Consider the following 22,053-nt stretch of genomic DNA (forward strand, 5'->3'; position numbering starts at 1 on the left):
GACACCCTGGACAGGTCACCAGTCTATCACAGGGCTACACTTAGAGACAGACAACCAAGCACACTCCTTGCAGCCCCCTGAGAATGAATGTAAAAAGTAGAACAAGCTGGAAATACTAAACTAAAATACCAAATTTGTACTTAAGTACAGCACTTCAGTGAATCAGTTACATCAAGTCTAATGATCCCATTTTTATTCTCATATGTCTCCTCAGTCGTCCTCAATGTAAAAAGAGACATTTTTCCACTGTGTTTGACTTGATATTTTTTCCAGCTTTTCACTAAAACTCTATACACTTAAAACGAGTGATACAATCTGTACTGTAGTAGGAATCCTTTCATACAGGTTTCATACATTCAGCCTGACTTGCAGCACTTGAATTTACACTTAGGCAGCTTTTCACAAGCCTGAAGAGCCTCAGTGAGGGTGAGAATGAGAACGTGTTATTGTAGTAGAATGGAGGCCGTTGACATCCGTCTCCTGTCTGATCTGACGCAGAACATGTTCGGGGAGAAACCTCCGATCCCAGAGTACAAAGTAGCAGCCATCCAGAAGTCTCGCTTCATCCTGCTGCACTACGGCACCTTCAAGGCCGGCTGGGATTGGCTGATCCTGCTGGCGACCTTCTACGTGGCCGTCACCGTGCCCTACAACGTGTGCTTCACGGTGGGCGGCGGGCGGGACGAAGGCAGCAGCAGCGCCCCGCGGAGCCCGCCCAGCGTCAGTGACATCCTTGTGGAGATCCTCTTCATTTTAGGTGAGACGGCAGCTTTTCAACCAGCATTTACTGCTGCAGCATGCTTAAAGTCCAAACCTGGACTCATGTATTTTCATGGCAAACACTCGCACATTTACAGTTAAGCTCCAAATGATTCATAGCCATGCCGAGGTTTGAATTATAGTGAGCTTTTATTTCTTTCTTCTGGCAGGAAATGACAGAAACAAGTACCAAAAGACAGTAAAACACATTGTTAATTATGCTAATCATTAATTTTTACTACTTTTACTTTCCAAAGTTATTCATGCTGCTTGAAATTGAAATGTTTAAGAAAATGCAGCTTAGCTTAGCATAGTCACCCCAGCTAGCAGGGAACGTTCCCACAATATTCTAGAACATCACCTCCATTACCCCTAATAATGTTCAAAGGTTTTATTCTCATATCAGATCACATCAACAACATTTTAGAGATACTATTTACAACAATGTTCCCACGAGGTAAAAGGTGAACCTTTAGCTTTTAGTGAAGAGTTTTAGCTGCAGCATCAAGAGAATGTTTCGATAATGATGTCAAGAACACAGGTTGGGTTCCATGATAACAAAGGAGATAACAAACATTCAAAAGACGTTTTCCAGATGTTATCAAGACCTTGGGTTATTTAGTTCCTTTACTGCAATTTTTTATGGATATTGTTGAGGAAACAATTCTAGAACGTTCTTCTATAAAACATTTTGACAATGACAACAAAGGAAGGATGTTCTCAGTGCAACACTCAGAAAACATTTTCAAAATGTTCTTTCTATTCAAGGTGTTCAAGAACGTTCTTTATATTATGTTTCTGTGATGTGATATATAAACAAACGTGGAACACTCTTCCTACAATGTTCTGAGGATGTTTTGGGGATGCTGTTGAGGGAACGCATTGAAGAATCTAAATTATGTTCAACAATGTTACGTGATAACAAAGGTGGAACGTTCTAAGTGCATCATTCGGTTTGGAGATTGGTCTAATAATGTTTTAGAACATCTTTAGTTATCCTGCCTTGCATAGGAATATTCTGGGAAATAAACAAAATTCCAGCTAAAAATACTCATAGAACTTTGTCAAACTTTGAAGAACTCTCTCAAAATGATTTCAGAACAAAAAAAATTACAGCAGGGACATACAGTTTTAAAATAGGATTAATATTATGTTTTGTATCTTTCAAGTTGTTTACATTACATTCTGTTTAATTTTACACATTTTAAGGGGAATAATTTGCACATTCCTGCCAAATTTTGATGGAGGTGTCATTAATTTTGGGCTGACAACAGCGTGCAAAGCTCTCTGTTTACTGCTTAACTCCATATGCGTGCATATTTTAGAGTCTTGATGTCTGCGGTTTCTTCTCCACTACAGAATACTGTAAGAATAACTTTTGATTGCTGCATTAAGTGCATGCTGATGAGCGGAGCTGCATCTCTCTGAGAGCCTCGTGACTCATAATAAAAAGTTTGGTGGAAGTTTTTAATGACGCGTGTTGCAGTGAAAGGATATGAGCCGTTCATAACAGACCATTACTTCTCATTGTGAACTCATTTCCGTGGAAACAGCAGGCCTCTTTGTCCCAGGCCCCTGTCCACCTAACTGCAGGAAACTTGTGTGAATGCTCTTCAAAGGACAATTTGTGTTAATGGAAAAAGAGTGAATACCAGCCCTCTATCAATAAACTTGTGCAATGAAATTATACAAGCCACCCGCAGTTAAATGTCTGACTCCTGTCAGTCGATATCCCATTTGTTAGGACTAATAGGCCAAGCTTGTTTATCAATACATCCACTCAGCCAACGATAGTGGATTGAAATGTCCCATCACGCTTCTCTTTAGTCATTCGTTCCTGTAAATAAGCTGCTTCTCCTCCTACAGACCCCGAATATAAGCCCAACATGTAGGCCTTGCAGCAGAATAACTAAAGAGGTGTGCTGGCTTTTTTATGGTATGTTTTAGCTCGGTTTAACAACGTATAAACACCGTATCTGTTGTGTATTCATCACCATGAAAATGAAGTAAGAAACATTTTGAAAGCATTCATAGTCAGAAAGTGTTGCATTTATAAAGTGTGTGGTCAGAAAACTTGCTCTCAAAGATAACAGGTGAGTAAATGTACAAAGAAAGAATTCACACTGATGAAATGTCACTGAATGCATCAATAAAAAGCGCGTTTCAAACTGATAAAGTCAAGTGTCTTCAGACAGACCAGGGAGGTTAGAAATCATTGAGAGGTGGACTACTGTGGCTCTACTTGTTGGTTTTGGCCTGAAAAATTAAACAAAATTGAACATTTTATTCACACACTTCTTTAATATGCTAAAGCTCGCAGATCTTTTGTTGTGGTTATGCCCCGGTTTGGGGGAACCTTTGGCATAGCATGAGCTTTGCTCCACACCAGTCTTTCCATTTCAGGGAAGGCCAGCAATCAGACAAGCCAAGTATCAAAATGAGCAGTTTCTTTTATTTTTACAGTAAAAAGGGGGATATAGGCCGAAATAACAAACAAATCACACTCTACATAAGCCCTGACTTCCCTGTTGAAAAAGAAAAAGCAAATAAAAGACAATATCTTAACTACCTACCTAATAAACAAAAAACAGAAGAAAAAGGGTTTAAAAGAAACAGGCCTCTCCCTCCTACTCTGCTCTCTATTGACAATATTTTCAAAGATTCACACGGAACTTGTAGCACACGGCTACGACTACAAACAAGTTACTGCTGCATCCTCCTGCAGTACAGTCGCGATGGCATGCTGGTTTTCTCTGAGGTGGCAAGGCTGGAGGTGAGGAGAACGAGTGCAGTCGGCGGGCTGTTCAAATAGTGGAAGGACCCGCCCTCTGACCAATGCGTGGCTCAAATCAGGCGAGGCAGCCAATCCAGAGTCACCACCTGCTCCTAATCCATTCACTCAAAAACCACACCCGCACACACACAGACTGAGGAGAGAAGGCAAGCAGCAAAAACACAAAAACACTATAGATGACCCACAGGGTCATAACAATGATTAGTAAAATGTGAGTTCATAGATGTATAGAAGTACAGTTCTGCAGCTGTTTAAACCATGATTTGATGCAGGACTGTTTTCATAATTTCACTACACAGTTATTGTGACAGAAAGAATGATGAATATTATTGTGATTTCTTTAATAACAGTTCATTTTTAGCATAATTATGGTGTGTTTGATCACTTTTTGATGAATGAATTACACTCAAATTATGAGCGTGGCGGTGGAGACAGTCTGTTACCATAACTGAATTATAATATATATGTATATAGATAACTAGATTGTTGACAGAAATTATCATATGTGTATTATTAACATAGTAGCAGTATACAGTCACAAACACACCAATACCACCTTGAAGCATGGTGGTGGCAGCATCATGATGTTGGAAAGCTTCTCAGCAGCATACCTGAAAGGCTTGTAAAGGTAGAGGGTAAAATGAATGCAGCAAAGTCTAGAGAAATCCTGGAGGATAAACTAATGCAGTCTGCAAGAGAACTGCGACTTGGAAGAAGAATTGTTTTCCATCAAGACAATGAGCCGAAGCAAACTGCCAAAGCTGCACAGAAATGGTTTAAAGAGGTGAATGTGGCGGAGCAGCAGAGTCAGAGCTCAGATCTCAATACAACTGAGAATTTGAAATCTGCTCACTCACAAGTCCAGTGCAACCTGACAGAGATTGAGCATTTTTGCAAAGACGAATGGGGTACAATTGCAGAATCCAGATGTTCAGACTGACTGAAACCTATCCACACAGGCTCACTGCTGAAGCCAAAGGTGCATCTATTAAATTCTGACTAGAAGGACATGAATACTTGTGCAATCACTTATTTTATCGGTGTCCTCACCGGGAGGAGAATCAGTGACCTTCTAGCTGCGAGGCAAAAAAAACACATGTTGACCAGGATTTGTGTGGAAAAGCAGTAAAAGGGGTAAAACCTCCACTGTATCACTGAAACACAGGGGACATTTATCATGTTTGTAATCCCTACTCTTCATGTCATCCTCTGCAGACATCCTGCTGAACTTTCGGACTACATTCGTGAGCACGTCTGGTCAGGTGGTGTACGACGCACGCTCCATCTGCGTGCACTACGTCACCACATGGCTCTTTGTCGACCTCATCGCCGCCCTGCCCTTCGACCTGCTGTACGCTTTCAACGTCAGCGTGGTGAGTCTCCTGTTGACATTTGTGTGTTTGCGCTGACAAAAACCGCAAACCAAACAGCGTGCGACAGCTTGATAAAGTGTGCGACGCATCAGGGAAGAGTAGACACTTGACTGTGGACATACACTCAGGCTTCCCTGCATTCATTTTCCACACTAACACGCCGAGGGCGATGAGCCAAATCTGGAGAAACGGGGGGAAATGAATGCATAATGTCATAAAGCAGCTCCCATGTGAATTTATTAGATCAACATTTCATCCAAACCGATGCTCATCAGACAAACAAATGGCAGCGAGCCAATCTGATGTTAGTGCATGTCTCATTAATTTGTGTTTGCATGCTCAGAATCCTAAAAGATGATGAACCCTGGAGTCTGTTTCCACACTTGTATGCAAAATAGGGCCTTTTTAAACGCTGCTTTGGACATACAAATTCGGGATTGCAGAGCCGATTATTAGTGCTCAAAAAGGCAGATATCTGAAGTTTGGAGGTAAGAAACATTGAATCTAATGTTTAAACAGCATGTGATAGCAGCAACCTTTCATTCATAGCTTCCTCATTAATAAGGGTGACAATAACTGAATATGTGAAATAGTAATCTGAGTGATTAAATGATCTCCTCTGTTTATGTAGGATCTCCTGAGATTGATCACTTTGTCTCCTGCAGTTCCATCTGCTGTTCTTCTCTATTTTATTAGTTTTTTACTGTTCTAGCACTTTCCCACTGAAAGGTCCAAATCTTAAAGCATTATTAGTTTTTGTTTTCCAGACTGTTTCAGGATAATCTGTGGCTGCCTTCTAACTTTCCTGCTAACTGTTAGCGTAGCCTTAGCCACTGTGAGAGGAGATAATTTCCTGGTTTGTGTTTCTGGTTTCTCTGCTCGAGACACATTTCGGAGACCACAGTATGAGGACAGACAGAGAGAGGAGGCTGCATCAGACCTGAAGTAGTTTAATTTATCGATGATCGGTCAATAAAAATACACATAGTCTTAAAAATACCAAATATTAGCCACGGTAATCAGCCAGTCATCATTGCCTTATCCGTATTATGAATGTTTTATGTCATGTGAAGCATAAATTAAAGATCCATCTTTTAAATAAAACTGCCAACCCACAAGTCATTATTATCATTCAGTAACTGACAGCATTGGCCGAATGGTTCCTCTATGTTTATCCTGAAGTTGAGTTCTTCTTTCACAGTACTTTGGAGTCCACCTGCTGAAGACGGTCCGGCTGCTGCGGTTGCTGCGGCTGCTGCAGAAGTTGGAGCGTTACTCGCAGTACAGTGCCGTGGTCCTCACCCTGCTCATGTCCATGTTCGCCCTGCTGGCCCACTGGATGGCCTGCGTCTGGTACTTCATCGGCCGTAAGGAGATCGAGAGCCCCGGCTCCTGGGACATCGGTTAGTGTGCTACTGTTTTTATTACCATCTATGCATAGTTCAGCAACTTAGATTTACTCTGAACTTTATGTTCCATGCAGCTGCATTTTTATTTATTTTTTTATTTTAACGTCCCAAAGCTCTACTTACATTTTAATTACTCACTTTATTTGCTGTTTTCCTTATTTGTAAGTTTATGGGGTTTCTCATGTTAACATTCAATTTTGTTTACCTTGCAAGTCATATTCCCAAAGCAGGAAATGTTGTTGTTTTTTTCTCACCGTGGGCTCATTTTTTTCCTGCAATATAAAGAGAGAACAGTTAGAAAGTAATAAATCATTAGTATTATTTAATATTATTCTCGGGCTGCAAGGTGGCTCTGTGGTTAGATGTTTCCCTATTTACAATTTTAAAACCTACAAACCTACCTTTGCCTATTAGCATACCTACAGACTTTATCACACTACTCTGCACAACTCCAGAAAGATGTCGTTGTTTTTGAGCAATGCTGCATTTACTTTATTGATCTCGTATATTTTATTCTCCTCTCTGAATTTAACTTTAGTAATTTGTAACTAGCAGATTTTTTACTACATTAGTTGTAAAATTACACTATTTATACTGTATTTAATCTGTAAAAATATTATTTTACATATTTTCACAAATGTTTGAAAGGACAATTTGGCATATTTGGGCTTACATAATTAATCTTATGTTATTATTTGTTTACTTTCAAAACAAATGAAAGGTAATATGAATTAAACTCACAGAAAAAAAGTACTAATTTACATGTTAGCTGTAAAAAAAAAAAATTTAAAGCCAGAAAAAACAGTACGTACTGCCCACATCACGTTTGTATTTTTAGAAATAGTAATTAGTTCTTTCACAATGTGTCACCAATCAATTTTACAGTTTACTGTATTAAAATCATATCTTACAGACACTGTTATTTTCATGGTTTTTACTGTTTCTTTTAACAGTAAAGTATTCCACTGTTCCACATCAGCTGCCAGTTTTCACAATTTTTGTTTTTTTTCTTTTACAGAATTATTTTTTGCAGTGCAACATAACTAAAATGTAACTTTAGCTTTAACGCAGAAGGACGACATTCAAATTTTTTCTGCTTTAATAAGACACAGTTTGTCTCGGTGGAGAATCTGAAGTCCTGCAGCGACATGAAGCTCTGCTGTACAATCTGATAAACTTGTAAAGACATGCAGACAGACAGGCAGTTTTCAAGGGCAAGAGAGCAAACTTTAATCCTTTTGACTGCCACCCGGGGCAAAGATCAAGTTTTGGGTGTCTCTCATTTTATCGTAAGCGTCACACAAACACACTCACGGACACGAGGATGCAGAAAATACTAGAAATAAGCATGTTTTGTAAGCGCAGGCTGTGGCTCTGGCACTCAGTGGATTGTAAGCTCCTGTCGTTGTTTTCTCTCTCTCATTGATCGTACCAGCCCACCTATCATTATCCTGTCAGCAAACCACATAATGACAGACAGTAACACTGCAGTCAGTTCATGTCAGCGGTTGACTATAGAGACAGATGGAGGGAATCCAGCGGATGACAAAGACCAGTTTGCAGTCTGACCTTTCTGTGACACCAGAAATTCAGAATAGAGGTCTGATATCAGCATGTACATACATCTGACTGTCTGTCAATCAATCAACTGCTGCTGCTGGTTCAGCGAGCTGCAGGTTTTTTCTTGTAGAATCATCAATAATTCAAAGGCGGTGGAGCATTGAGTATCCCTGCAGCCCCTCATCGAGCTGAAGTCACCAAACACACCAGCCACAGCTTCACCACATGGACAAAACAAATAATAATAACAGGAATCTATATTTATAGGGTGCTTTTCAAAATACAAGCTACAAAGAGCTTCACAAGGCAGCAAAATAAAACAGAAAAGTCATAAAATCATTCATTTTTAACCCCAAACCTTTAATTTGTCTAGAAAACAGCAACAGGATTAAATGAATTTCATGACATAATTATTGTGACAAAAAGAATTAACAATATTACCGTGATATCTGTAATATCAGTTAAATTCATCTTTATTGTGTCATTTGTCTCTTTTTGGCAAATGAGTTACACTCAAAGGTGGAGAGAGTTACCATAACTGAAAAATATGTTGTTCCTGTGTTGGAAATAACCAACAGTTATAACTGACAGATGTTATCATTATGTGTATTATTAACATGATACCAGTATTTCATCACAAACACATCATCCCTGCCATCATGATGTTTATATGCTTCTGGGCAACAGGCCCTGGTAGACTGGAGGTAGAGGGTAAAATAATAATAACAATACAGTAGTAATAATAATAATCCATCCATCCATTATCTATACACCACTTAATCCTTCGTCGTGGGGGGCTGGAGTCTATCCCAGCTGATTTAGGGTGAAGGACCCTGGACAGGTCACCAGTCTATCACAGAGCTACACTTAGAGACAGACAACCAAGCACACTCACATTCACACCTACGGACAATTTAGAATCACCAATTAACCTCAACATGTTTTTGGACTGTGTGGGAGGAAGCCGGAGAACCCGGAGAGAACCCACGCTGCACGGGGAGAACATGCAAACTCCACACAGAAAGATCCACCGGGACGCGAACCGGCGACCTTCTTGCTGCGAGGCAACAGTGCTGACCAACTGCGCCACCTTGCAGCCCATAATAATAATCATAATTGTTATTTATAGAGCACTTATCAAAATCTAAGTTCCAAAGAGCTTCACGAGGCAGCAAAATAAAACAAAAGAGTCATAAAATCTTCAGTTTTTAACCCTAAATTATAGATTTTCCTACAAAACAGCAAAGTGATTGTTTTGTTTAAGATAATCTCACTTTGACAGCTGTGTATTATTGCATAACGCAACACTGTATGAAAAGGAAACAAAAGTTTGCATATCAAAGTGTAAAACAGTCGAGTTAAACTGGAAACTCCAAGCAATTTGTGGGTGCTTTTTTTTCACCATGTCTTCTAACAACTTGCTCCTCTAGAAACTGTTTAGAGCCGTACTGCATTGATTTTATAGATCCAATATGTTTCATTTTCTTCTCAGTCTCTCTCTTTTGTCGTCTCCTCTCTGCTTCTCTGTGGAAACACTGCCTGCAATTCACTCGAAAACGCTCAGTCATGATGTCTCCGCTGCACTTCAAGTAGTGTCTTGACTGCGTATTTTCAGACTGTAGTAGTGCTACTTTTGTCTAAATCATAAATGTGCACACATTTCCACCACTGTACGCAGCTACACCTCTAAGGTGAGCTAACAGCAAACCTCTGTAGGAGCTGCACTTCATTCACTCCACCCAAGTGTCCTGATAATTTATCGTGCACAGACACTAAGATACCTGAAATATACAAATCCACCTCAAACTAAATATCTTAGACTAAAAAGTAAATGGAATGAAGCCATCTAATCTTGATTTAAAGATACACATGATGCCCGTGATCTGATGCTAAGGTTCTGTGTGACACAAACAAAGGATTTATTCAAATATTTGAAATAACATCACAGCAATTGAACCTCAGAGGAAGGAAGGAATAAAAGATTATTAATATTTTTTTAATGTATTTAAAAAAAAAAAAAACAGGGATTAAGGAAGGAAGAAGGAGAACGTGCGGAAAGTTTTGAAAAACAGGATGAGTGAGCTGAGCTTCTGACAGCAGTAAGACGAGGAACATGAATAATACAGTGAGGATCCGTCTGCTTATTGATCTCCGGCATCACAAACTGCAGGCTGGAAGCTCTGACCTTGTGTTTGTGTTGGTTTCTCAGGCTGCCGGCAAAACTAAGCAGAAGTGACAGTCGAGCTGCGAGTCCCAGTAAAGCAGCAACTGCATTAAAGGATTTAACACCTGAGTAGTTTCCTAATTACTCTGTCATTAGTGCAACTTAACCTGGGTAACTTGAGGAAACGTGGGTCTGAGTGAAGCGCTGTTCTGCATGCAGGACAGAACGTGGCGTCCGTGTCACTGTAGAACCTCGCTGTGATAGAGTCTCTGCACAGTCGCTGAGTTTCTCTGTTTTCAGTTTGAGGTTTGGTGGTGAAGCAGCTCCAGACAGACTCTGTCCTCGGTGCTGACTCGTGTTCTCGGGCTCACAGAACTGTCCGTGGTCCTGAACTCCCGTCTTCACTCTTGTCCACAACTTCCTGAGCTGCAGTCTCACTTAGACAGAATGTTCTGCAGAACTAAAAGCTCTGTGTCATTCTGCTAAAGGGGGAAAAGAACACTCTGACTTTTTTTTTTTTTTTTTTTTAAATCAATCGTGGTTGTGAATGAAGGATGAAGCTTCTGTGTTTCCTCAAAATAGTGACGGATGGAATTGTTCTGGTGGAACATTTGCCTAAAATGTGATTTCAGTGGATAATCTTGATCTATAATTTAACTTTTTTCATCACGTATAGTTGAAAGAAGCCCTTGTCCTGTTTTGTCATGTTTGTTTTAACATTTTCAGTATTTTTAAGTTAAGTTTGATTAAATCGAACTTTACTGTCAATGCAGTAAGAAGGCAATGTGATGCATAAATTGATTTGAATTGATTTTACAAGTTTTTATACTTGTTTTTTTTACTAGGTTTCATTTATTTTATTTTGTTTTTCAAATTATTTTACATGTTTGACTCCTGCTTTGATTTGTTTTTAATGTCATATGTTTATTTGATTAAATTCAACTGTAGTGCCAGTACTAGAACAATGAAACATATGATTTGGTGTGAATTGATTTTACAGGTTTTCTTTCTATTTTCTGTTTTTCTTTTTTGCCCATTTTTATTGCTGCCCATCTTTTAACATGGACAGAACTTTGATCAATTCAAGTGTTTTAAAATGTGGTCGATTTGATTTGATTTTTCTTGGTTAAATAAATTAAGCTTCCCTCTCTGTCTTGGTCTCAGGTTGGCTCCACGAACTCGCCAAACGTCTGGGGACTCCGTACTTTCTGTCTCCACTCTCAACACTGGTTCCCTCGTCGGTCAGCAGCCTCCCGACCAACGCCAACCAGTGGAACAGCTCGGAGGCTGCAGGACAGGGAAGCTGGAACTCCAGCCAGTTCTACGGGAATGTGTCCGGGGCCGGAGGAGGTGGAGGAGGAAGTCTGGGGGTTCTGGGCGGCGGTCCGTCGATGCGCAGCAGCTACGTGACCTCGCTGTACTTCGCTCTGAGCAGCCTGACCAGCGTCGGGTTTGGAAACGTGTCAGCCAACACGGACTCAGAGAAGATCTTCTCCATCTGCACGATGCTCATCGGAGGTAAGAAAAGATGCTTCGCTCTGTGAGGATGCTGGCGTGAAGCTCTGCTCTCAGCTCTGCACATTCAGTTCTGTCGTTTTTTTGTTTTTTTTTTAATTGCTCCTTTTTTTTCTGGTGAAGAACAATAGATGAACAAACTCTCACTTCCTTGATTGAGGGGTTTCATTACATGTTTGGCTGTTTGTTTATATATTAAAAGCTACCGAACATATTCACATAAAAGATTGTTTAAAGTTCAGTTATGAGACAAATGTTTCGGTGCAGAACAGGTCATTTTGCCTTCAAACATAACAGAATTAACATCCATTTGGAAAAAATACAGATTTTTTTATGAGGACGTATTTACAATTTGGGCTTTTTTCTCGGCTAACATCCATCCATCCATTATCTACCCTCCATTTGTTCCTCACTAAGGTTGCGGGGGGCGAGAGTCTATCCCAGCCGACTCAGGGCGAAGGCAGGGTGAGATTTTAGTAGACATTATCTGTAATTTAACAAAACAGGGAAAAACTGTGAAATAAACACTTTCTGAATAAGAACGAAATGTCCTCAGATCTGTCGCTGATAAACTAGCTCAGTTCTGCAACCTCTAAATTCCAATTTAGAGGTCAACCTGATCAAAAGCTGCACCAGGTGTTCTTAAAAGATCATATTTCAAACTAATAAGCACAGTCTCGGTGCTGCGGCCCTCACATTTTTCATAAATTCTGCTTCGTTTCAAGAATTTGACATGTTGCAGGGACACAGTCTTCTAATGCAGGTTTGATAAAAAATTATTTTTTAAAAAATTATTCTGCAGTTTTTGATGAGTTCTTGCACACAGACAGCCTTTAGAAATAAATAAAGATCCTTGCTTTCCAAAAACATTTCACTGTTTTATTAAACTCTGATTATTACATTCTCCAGATTACAACATTGTGATGGCAAAAATCCTTCCCGCTGGTGGCTTCATTCAGTTTACAAAATTTTAAAGTTTTAGAACAGTTTTGCTTTGTAGCATACAACTGAACAATCTTCATCATCTGCTGAAGATGATGAACGTGGCCTTGATGGCTGGTTTGTCACTGAAGCTACAGTCATTGAGGACAACAACAAAATAAAACCTGATTCTTATCTTTAAACACACGAATATCGTACACAGCAAACATTTGAATGCAGAGATGAAGCTCGCAGGCTGCAGATTACTTACAAGCCATCTTTCAAGACCACTTTTACTTCAGTTTACTCTCTGGTGTGTTTATGCAGATGTACTTTTCATAATTACCCTCATCAATTTCTGCTATTCCTAATGAACCAGAGTGATGGCATGTGATCCTGTTGAATAACAATGGCTTGTTTAGATGGAGACTCTTTTTGCTGTACAGAAGTATAAAAGCTGCCTCGGATACTCGCTGTGCCGGAGCTCTGCTTTCTGATGCAGCTGTAATGAAGAGAACTGAATGTTCAGGAAGAAAGCAATAAATGACGAGATGAGACAGAAATGGAGGCGCTGCAAAAAGGTTATTGCGTGAGGAAAAAATGTGGAGATTTATGGTGAAAGGACGCAGTGATGCGCAGCGACGTCTCAGGCCTCAGTGGACACAAACTGAACCATTACACCTGTGAGGACGCTGTATGAACTCACGTCTTTCTCTGAAGTCTTACCTAGCCCCACGCTGCCTTGTAGACTCCAAACAGTTTCTGGGTGTTTCTGGCTGCTGTTGCATTTTTCTTCACTTTGGCCTCGTTCTTTGCTGTGTCATCAAGTCCTGCACCAACACAAATCTGAACGGTGGATAAAACCAGTTTTAAAACTCTTGTTTCACTTTGTTGACATATTAGTCAAAGGTTTTTACAGAAGGAATTTAGGATATCCTTTTATCGCTCCATTAAAACACTGTCAACAGCCAGGAATAATCTTTTTTTTCTTGTTTATACAAATACAGTGTTCTATAAATCAGGCTGTGAATGATGTATGAACAAACCTGTTTCAGAATAAAGACAAGAATAAAACAATTTATTTATTACGATTTCTAGCGTAGAGTAGGAGAGAGAAAATGGTGTACAAAATTCAGTACATTTTTACTGAAAACCAGTACTAACAGGTAAAAACTTAAACTAACGGACATCACCATGTAACTTCCCCAGTTAGTGACAGTTTCTTTGCTCCTGTCACTTTTTTCTTCACTGTGGCTCATTTTTCACTCCAACATAAAGTCCTGCACCTCAGTGGAAACAGAACAACCATGTTGTTGTAAGTACGACACAGTTAGAATGTCACAAATAATCAAGATTGTCCCGGTTTTTCACAAAATTACAGATAAACACTAGTGAAGGCCAAACAAAAAGGTAATTTACGTGTTAGGGAAACAAACAGGCCAAAACTGTATATATAATAATGTCCTTATAAAAAAAAATCTGCGTTTTTATGAATCTTAGTTTGTTCTTCTCCAACATTTGCCTGCCAACTTATACTATTTTTATTGTATTTAAATCAGCAAAAAAAAAGAAGTTATTTTACAGATTTTATCAGTTTTATCAAATTACAGATAATTTCTTGTAAAACTGCAGAAAAGATGAAAAAATAATGGCTCTAGATCCATCCACCCATCCATCCATTATCTATACATCACTTAATCATCACTAGGGTCACAGGGGGCTGGACTCTATCCCACTGTTCCACTGTGCAGCCCTGTGGCTCCACATACTAACAATATTTTATTATTACCATTTTTAATTCATTTCCATACCAGTCATCTCTCTGCTGTGTGTAAACAAGACCTGCAGCTCAGGCAAAAAGTCTCTACATTTTTGTCACATGACTGTTGGTTTCAAGCAAACCATTTATTTTTGGTAAAGAATAAAAAAAAAGAATAAAGAGATTTTAATGGCATATCATGATTTTAAGCTTAGACCTGCTAAATTTTTCAAACTGAATTGCAAACCACGTATGATTTGTTGACCGACTATCTGAAAGTTTTTTTAAAAGTTGATTTGTTTCAGTTTTTAGAGTTTCCAGCTCTGATAATTGGTGTAATTCTGGTGATTTCTTTAAAGAGAGCATGCTTTTCATAGCTGCCAGCAAGTTTTGAGGTTTAGAGAGTTAGATTCACCTGTAAAATCTAATACAACAACTCAGCCATACACTCCGCTTCAAGAAGCTTCTGCATTTTCAGGGTTTTTTTCATGTTTTTTTATAAAGATAAGAATTCTACTTCTAGTTTATTATTGAGATCAAAGTGGTCCTTCCTAAAATCACTCTCTGGTTGTTGATTAAACCCCTAAAATCTCATCTCTGAGCATCAAAGTTCCACATTTAGAGTTTTCTTTTTAAAGGCACATAACTCAGCCATACATGTTTGAACCACAAACTGAGTCTGAAGAATAAAAATACAGAAAGTTCTGCCTGCAAGCTGATGGGATTGTTTTTAAGTTTGTTGAAACCCAACAAAAACGGTAACATAAGGTATAGCAACAGATCTATACTGACTCACAAGTGGAGTAGTTTTCAACAAATACACTCTTAAGGGTTGCTTCAGAAAACTGTTTTTAAAATACATATAGCTGCATGTTTTGACCCATTTGTGCAGATTTACTGCTTTATTGGAAACAAATGAGTCAACAGAGTAGAAAGTTAGAAAGTACTGAGACAGAATAACAGATTACTGGTTTAGTGTTTTATTGCAAGTAAGAAAAACATTCACTCAACGTCATTCTTATCCTAATTAAATTAGTTGTTTGCTGTGCGTGTTTTTTCCTCTGTAATAATAAGTGGGTTTCTCTATTAGAGGGGGAAGCTGGAGAGCAAGAGGAGCCCACAGCTTCAATAGTCTCTCTGAATTTCATCCTCAGACTCAGTTTATTGTTCTCCAGCAGTGAGCTGCTGTCCAGAAGCAGCGTGTGCTGTAACCGAGAGATATTTGAATGTCTTCGAAGCAGAGTTTTCCTAAATGAAAGGCCGGTCGTGCTTAAATAAAGCCATTAGTCTGTAAAAGTGTCCTGTGGTCAAAGTGCTGGTTCAGCAGCTACAGTCAGGGAGACAAACCGCTGTGCAGGACTCTCAGGGACGTATATTATAAAATAGATCAGTTAATTCCTCCCGGGTGGCTGCCGGTTAGTGGAGTTCACATTCAGAGCAAACCTGTGACTGCTGAGTAAATATTAACTCCACACCAGCAGTCACTGCTCACACTGGGATTAGAGCTGTTGTGGGGTTTGGAATAATAATGTAGTTGTTCTTATGAGTGTTTTGTTCACTAGAAATAAAAGATTTATTCGACATTGTGCTGCTGACAGTCAGTGAAAGCAGTAATCCACTTGCAGCAGAGCCTCACAGTGGTTTTAGAGCAGCTAAGTCGTCTAAAGCCTCGTGCTTTTTAACTTGGTGGGGCTTACAGTATAAAGACTTCCTGTAAGGCTTCCTGCTGTGCTGAAGCATTATGGGATTTTCCTGAAGGCCCCTCCAGATAGGAGCCAATCAAACAGCTGTAATTAAATGTGTATCACAGCTCTGCTCTGTCTGCAGCGCTGATGCACGCCGTGGTGTTCGGTAACGTCACCGCCATCATCCAGAGGATGTACTCACGCCGCTCGCTGTATCACACCCGAACCAAGGACCTGAAGGACTTCATCAGGGTCCACCGGCTGCCCAAAGCCCTCGAGCAACGCATGCTGGAGTGTTTCCAGACCACCTGGTCGGTCAACAATGGGATCGACGTCAGTGAGGTGAGGAGGCAGCAGATTCAGTTTAGATACTTTATTGTTCGCTGCATTATTCATACTTTCTACATACATAGTATATGTAACAATCAGCCACGTACTCGTATGCAAACAGTATGTACACACATTCAAGTACTGTTAGCAACAGTATATTGTAGTCAACCCTCACGATGTTGACAACAATGTTTCCTCACTGTGGGCTCATTTTTCACAGCAACATAAAACCTTGCGTCTTGATAGAAACAATAAAACCATGGTTAGAAGTAGAGAAAACACAGAAATGTCTTTTGTGCTTTATGAAACAGTTAGAATGCCATAAATCACAAAAAAATGACAAGAACAAGTAGAATTTCTTAGATTTTTTGATTTACATAAATTGCAAAAATGTTCAACATTTTTAGAAATGCCCACAAGTGTTACCAGTACTGGAATAAATAGTGACTCCATTTGACTATTTACAATTTACTACCGCTACAAACTTTTCACACGACTCTGCACACCAACTGGATACAGATGTTTCACCATGCAGAATGTATCTCCCAACAACTTGCTCCTCTCTTCACTGTTTTTGAGTCGTGCTGCATTTGCTTGATTGATTCAGTATGTTTGATTCTGATTTGTTTTCATACTTGACTCCTCTCTGCTGTGTAAACACTGCCTACAGTTCAGCCGAGAACTTTCAGCATTTTCTGTATTTAAACACACTAGCCAGAAGAATAACTGGGTTTTTTTTGTTTGTTTCTATTTTATTAAATAGTGGTTACCAGACTTTATTCCGTCATGCCCCTTCTGTGAAGTTTTTTTGTTTGTTTGTTTGTTTGTTTTGGAATAATGCATATTTATTGTCGTGGCAGTTATTATTATTCTGTGTTCACCAGATTCACAGGCGTTACTAAAAGCATCAAATGTGACTCGTTCCAGCATTTATTAAGATTATTAGTTATACCTGGGTTTGGACAGGACATAAATTTAGTTTTCTGCTTTACATTTTCCCACCTAGTTTGGAAATTTTTCCTGTAATTAGAAACTGAAGTGAAGTTTGTGTAAAGTTTTTTTGTGTAGCAAAGCCTCAAAGCCTCCTTCACACCTCCACAGCTCCTGAAGGACTTCCCAGACGAGCTGAGGGCTGACATCGCCATGCACCTGAACAAGGAGCTGCTGCAGCTGCCTCTGTTCGAGTCGGCCAGCCGGGGCTGCCTGCGCTCCCTCAGCCTCATCATCAAGACCTCCTTCTGCGCTCCGGGAGAGTTCCTCATCCGTCAGGGAGACGCTCTGCAGGCCATCTACTTCGTCTGCTCGGGCTCCATGGAGGTCCTGAAAGACAACACTGTGCTGGCTATCCTGGGTAAGTCAGTCTAAAAGGGACGTCTTTTGTCTTTGGCCAACCCTGGTATGTTTGCTGTGATCTTGCTGAATGTGTGCTGCCCCTATGAGGTAAGAAATGAGTCTTAGTAGGAACACAAGCTGCTATTTTTTAAAGATTGTATCTTATTTAATGTAAATACGGTGTATATAAAAAGAATTTCCAACACTTGTAAATAAAAAGGGCTTCCAGGGCCTGCTGCCAAGAAGTGCCCCCACGTGATGATGCTGCCACCACCATGCTTGTTTGTAGTCCAACAAACATAATATCTAGTTTAATGGCCAAAAAGGTCAATTCTGGTCAAATAAGATCAAAGAACCTTCTTCCAGTTGACTTCAGAGTCTCCCACATGCCTTCTGGTGAACTCTATTCCAGATTTGATATGAGCTTTTTTCAACAGTGTCTTTCTCTTGATCACTCTACCATAAAACTATGACTAGTGAAGAACAGGCAGCAGTGGCTGTATGAACAGTTTCTCCCATCTCAGCTGCTGAAGCTTGTAACTCCTTCAGAGGAGTCTTGGGTGTCTTGGTGGCCTCCATCACTCAGTCTTTGAAGACGACCTGCTCCAGGCAGATTTACACATTTGGCATATTCCTTCCTTTTCTTAATGAGGGATTTAAATGTCCCCCAAGAGATATTCAGTGATTTGGAAATTTTCTTCCACCCATCCCCTGACTTATTCTTTTCAATATCCTTTTCACAGAGTTGCTTTGAGTAGATTTGTGTGTGTGTGTGTGTGTGTGTGTGTGTCTTCATGGTGTAGTTATACCCAGGAGTACTGATTGAACAGTGACTGGACCTTCCACATACAGGTGTCTTTATACTGCAGAGACACATTTTTAGATGATCTCCATTTTATTAATTGTGTGACTTCCTGCATCAAGAGGGTCAATGCTTGTGTATTAAAGATAACTTTATTGATCCCACAGTGGGGAAAGTTCACTGTTACAACAGCTCCAAAAAAAGTGTAGAGTCAGTGCAAGAATAGTTGGGAACACCCAGTGCAAAAAGTAGGAAAGAAACAGAAACAGAAAACACATAGTGCAAAAATTGCAAGAGAAGAAAACATTATATACAGAAGGTGTTTTTTTTTTTGTTTTGTATTGTTTTTGTTTTGTTTGTTTTTTTTAAAGAAGACTATATACACAAGGATGAGGTAGTCATGGTTATTGTACATAATGGAATGTGTTTGTTGGTGGAAAAAAAGAAAAAATGCAGCAGTAACAGAGGTACCAGTGGAGTCTATAGTGCAGCGTTGTAAAGTCTGACTGTTGTTGGGATGAAGGACCTGCGGAAACGTTCCTTCTTGCGCTTTGGATGAAGCAGTCTGTCGCTGAAGAGTTTCCAAAGGGAGTAAATACTTTTTATAGTGACAGTTGTAGTTAGTAGGAAAACGATATACTACGACATGTAAAAATATACATATGTTATATGTAATAATATATCTGAACCTACAGTGTGGAACTCTTGTCTCCCACATCTGGCAGTGAAGTAGTCACACAAACACTGTCAATGAATGTTTATGACATAGTCCTTGTGGTCAAGCACCTTCCCATGTGAAATTTTTGTGTTCTATAAAGGACAAGAAAGTTCTGCAAAGTTCTCTCTTGTTTTCAGCTGGCAAGTATTTCTGTCCTTCCCAGAATGATCTTCTGAATGTTTGAATAACTGAAGGAATTCTGAAAATGTTTGTTGTCTCTGAATCTGTGTTTCTGAGGCTGTCATCAGCACACTTTCAAGGTGTAAATACTCAGCCATGAAGTTTGCTAATTACTATACTCATGATGTCTCTTCCAGGATATAAAAAGACAAGATAAAAAAAACAAAAATTCCACTGGATGGGCGCTTTAAGTACTGTGGAGGGTCTTCTCAGCCAAACAATAATCTCTCCAGTAACATACGCAAATGTTTTTCCATCAATATTCAAGTAATCTTCCTATTTGTTTACCTAAATTAGCAGAAAGTGCAACAAAGTCTATTTTCAAATTAAAGGAAAAACAGTAGTGAAATCCTTTAGACTGAGCACAGTTTGATTTGTTGACTGTCATATTGCAAAATTACATGCTGGTTACCTAATTAGACTTAAATACAGTAAGGATGCTCCATTGTTTGAAGGAAATTATGCGTAAATTTGCGATAGAGAGTGGAATGAAAGCTACATTGTGCCCCCTCGGCTCTGACAATTAGCTGTCAAACTGAGACTTGGAGGATGTGAGATAATGGAGATCCACAGGACTCCATGTTGCATCGCTAATGAAGGTGATAGTCGCTAATTTGAAGAAGATGCAGCTGCGTGTCTGTGTGTGTGTGTTTGATATCAAATGCTGGTAATGAAGTACAGACTTCAGAAGGAAAAAGAAAGAGATCATCTCTCAGCTCAGTGATTACAGTTCAGATAATTTCACAATGGTTTCATCCAATCAGACCTGCAGAGCAACTTGATCTGGATTCTGATGGAAATTAGGTTGATGAGCGAGATGAAGGAGAGGAGAAGGAACCGGGCAAACTCTTAAAAGTAAAGGTTTTAACTGCAATTTTTCAAATAATTGACTCTTATTTTACAAAATTTACTTGTAAACTGGTAAAATTACCAAAAAAGCAAAAATGTACATAGAAATTTTAAAAAAACAAAAAAACAACGCAAAGCTTTACATAAACCAATATTTTTAGAAATAGCTATTTGTTCTTTTTACATTTTGTGACCATAAAATTGGACTATTTGACTGTATTTAAATCAGCGAACAACATTGTAGATGTTTGCAGTTATTTTCACAGTTTGTATACCTTGCTGCCAGATTGGACAGTTTTTCTGTACAGAATTAGGTTTACAGTGCAGCACAGACGTGTGTGGTTCAGTGAAACAACAGGAAGGCAGGTCTGAAAACACGCTGATAAAGAGCAGCTATTTAAAGAGTTATCTTCACGTTTGAGTCCAGCAGACAGAGTCAGGATGCCCGCTGTGTCGCCTTTCAGCTCTATAGAAACGTCCTCCTGTCCATTGTGAGTGCAGAAGTAGGAAGTCCTGCTATCAGACCTCACATATGGCAGAGTGTAGACGCCAAAAAAAAAAACAGATGAATGGATGAACTGGGATGTTTGCAGGCGCCTGGACGCTGCTGTTTCTTGTTTGTTGCTGCAGATAGAATGAATAATGTAAGAGGAGGCTGTAGAGCTTCACTCCTCAGGCTTCATATAGTTTCTGCACATCACATGGCAGCCTGAGGTGGAAGAAGGATTCAAATCCCTGGAAGTATCACAGTTTTACATTCTGCATTCAATATCCCACTTAAGGGGAGACACAACAGGTGCATAGCATAAATATTAACCATGAAACTTCTCCAGCTGATTACTTTTGTATTAAAAGTTTGCGAAAAGTTCTAAATATGAGCTCGTTTGCAGAACAGAAATCTGAACTTTGGATAAAATCAACTTTAAAGTTCTTGTTTCACTTTGTTGACATACTGGAATCAAAGTTTTTTTGTTTCTTTTTTGACAGAGGGGGTTTTGGATATATCCTTTATCGCTCTATAAATTGGAAAATACTGTCAGCAGCCAGAGAAAAATCTACTTTTGACAAATAACAAATCCTATAAGTCAGACTGTGAATGATGTATGAACAAACCTCTCTGTGGAAACCTTCAGGATTACAGATGGAAATATAACTGCAAAGTTTAGTAAATGTAAGAGCTGCTAAAATGGAAATTTCTGGATATGTATTTTAAAATTCCATACATTTACTTTTATAGAAATCACAACAACAGATATCATCATGAAACGTCCTGAAACCCAGCTGATTACTTCGATTGATCCTCATGTTGTGTTCCAGCCAAATTTGACCAATTTAATAGTTTTATCTCTGACTGACCTAAGATTCTATAACTTTGTCCACAAAGAGGATTTTGGCACAGAAAATAAATGATATTAATTTGCATACAGTTTTTTGTGTTTTATTCAACTTTTGTACACTCTTGGTGTTACCAGTCAAAAATGACCGGTCGTTAGAAATGAATGGGGAAGACTACGCTTTGAGTAAAAAACTGAGCTCAGGTACATCCTCATTTGCCAGATGGACCCACACACACACACGCACACGCACACACACACACACACACACACACACACACACACTTTGGGTTCCCTGGCAGCCACTACAAGAACCTTTACCCAGTAGAGTCTCTCACCCAAAGGAACAACACCTGCTGGCAGGTCTCACACAAAACTGCAACATAGTTTCAATAATATTAATATAAACTTTTTCCATAGCTTTGGTATAAGGTTTGGTGTAGGTCTTTTTTAAACACATCTGATACCTGATATCTTATCTATACACTGCTTCACTAGGGTCGTGGGGGGCTGGAGTCTGTCCCAGCTGACTCAGGGTGAAGGCAGGGGACACCCTGGACAGGTCACCA

At 39.4% G+C, this 22,053-nt stretch overlaps 1 protein-coding gene across 1 annotated transcript in view; it reads left to right on the forward strand.

Annotated features, from left to right (window-relative positions):
• The window catches only part of kcnh3 (potassium voltage-gated channel, subfamily H (eag-related), member 3), a 74,654-nt gene that overhangs the window by 23,369 nt on the left and 29,232 nt on the right, over nt 1–22,053 (forward strand). The window contains exons 4-9 of the mRNA XM_008303349.1: nt 499–757; nt 4,769–4,926; nt 6,128–6,329; nt 11,224–11,577; nt 16,082–16,281; nt 17,371–17,620. Coding sequence (XP_008301571.1) covers nt 499–757; nt 4,769–4,926; nt 6,128–6,329; nt 11,224–11,577; nt 16,082–16,281; nt 17,371–17,620 — 1,423 coding nt within the window. The remainder of the gene's footprint in view (nt 1–498; nt 758–4,768; nt 4,927–6,127; nt 6,330–11,223; nt 11,578–16,081; nt 16,282–17,370; nt 17,621–22,053) is intronic.

The sequence above is a fragment of the Stegastes partitus genome, unplaced genomic scaffold, assembly GCF_000690725.1.
Source record: "Stegastes partitus isolate 25-593 unplaced genomic scaffold, Stegastes_partitus-1.0.2 Scaffold1986, whole genome shotgun sequence".
Classification (NCBI taxonomy): Eukaryota; Metazoa; Chordata; class Actinopteri; family Pomacentridae; genus Stegastes; species Stegastes partitus.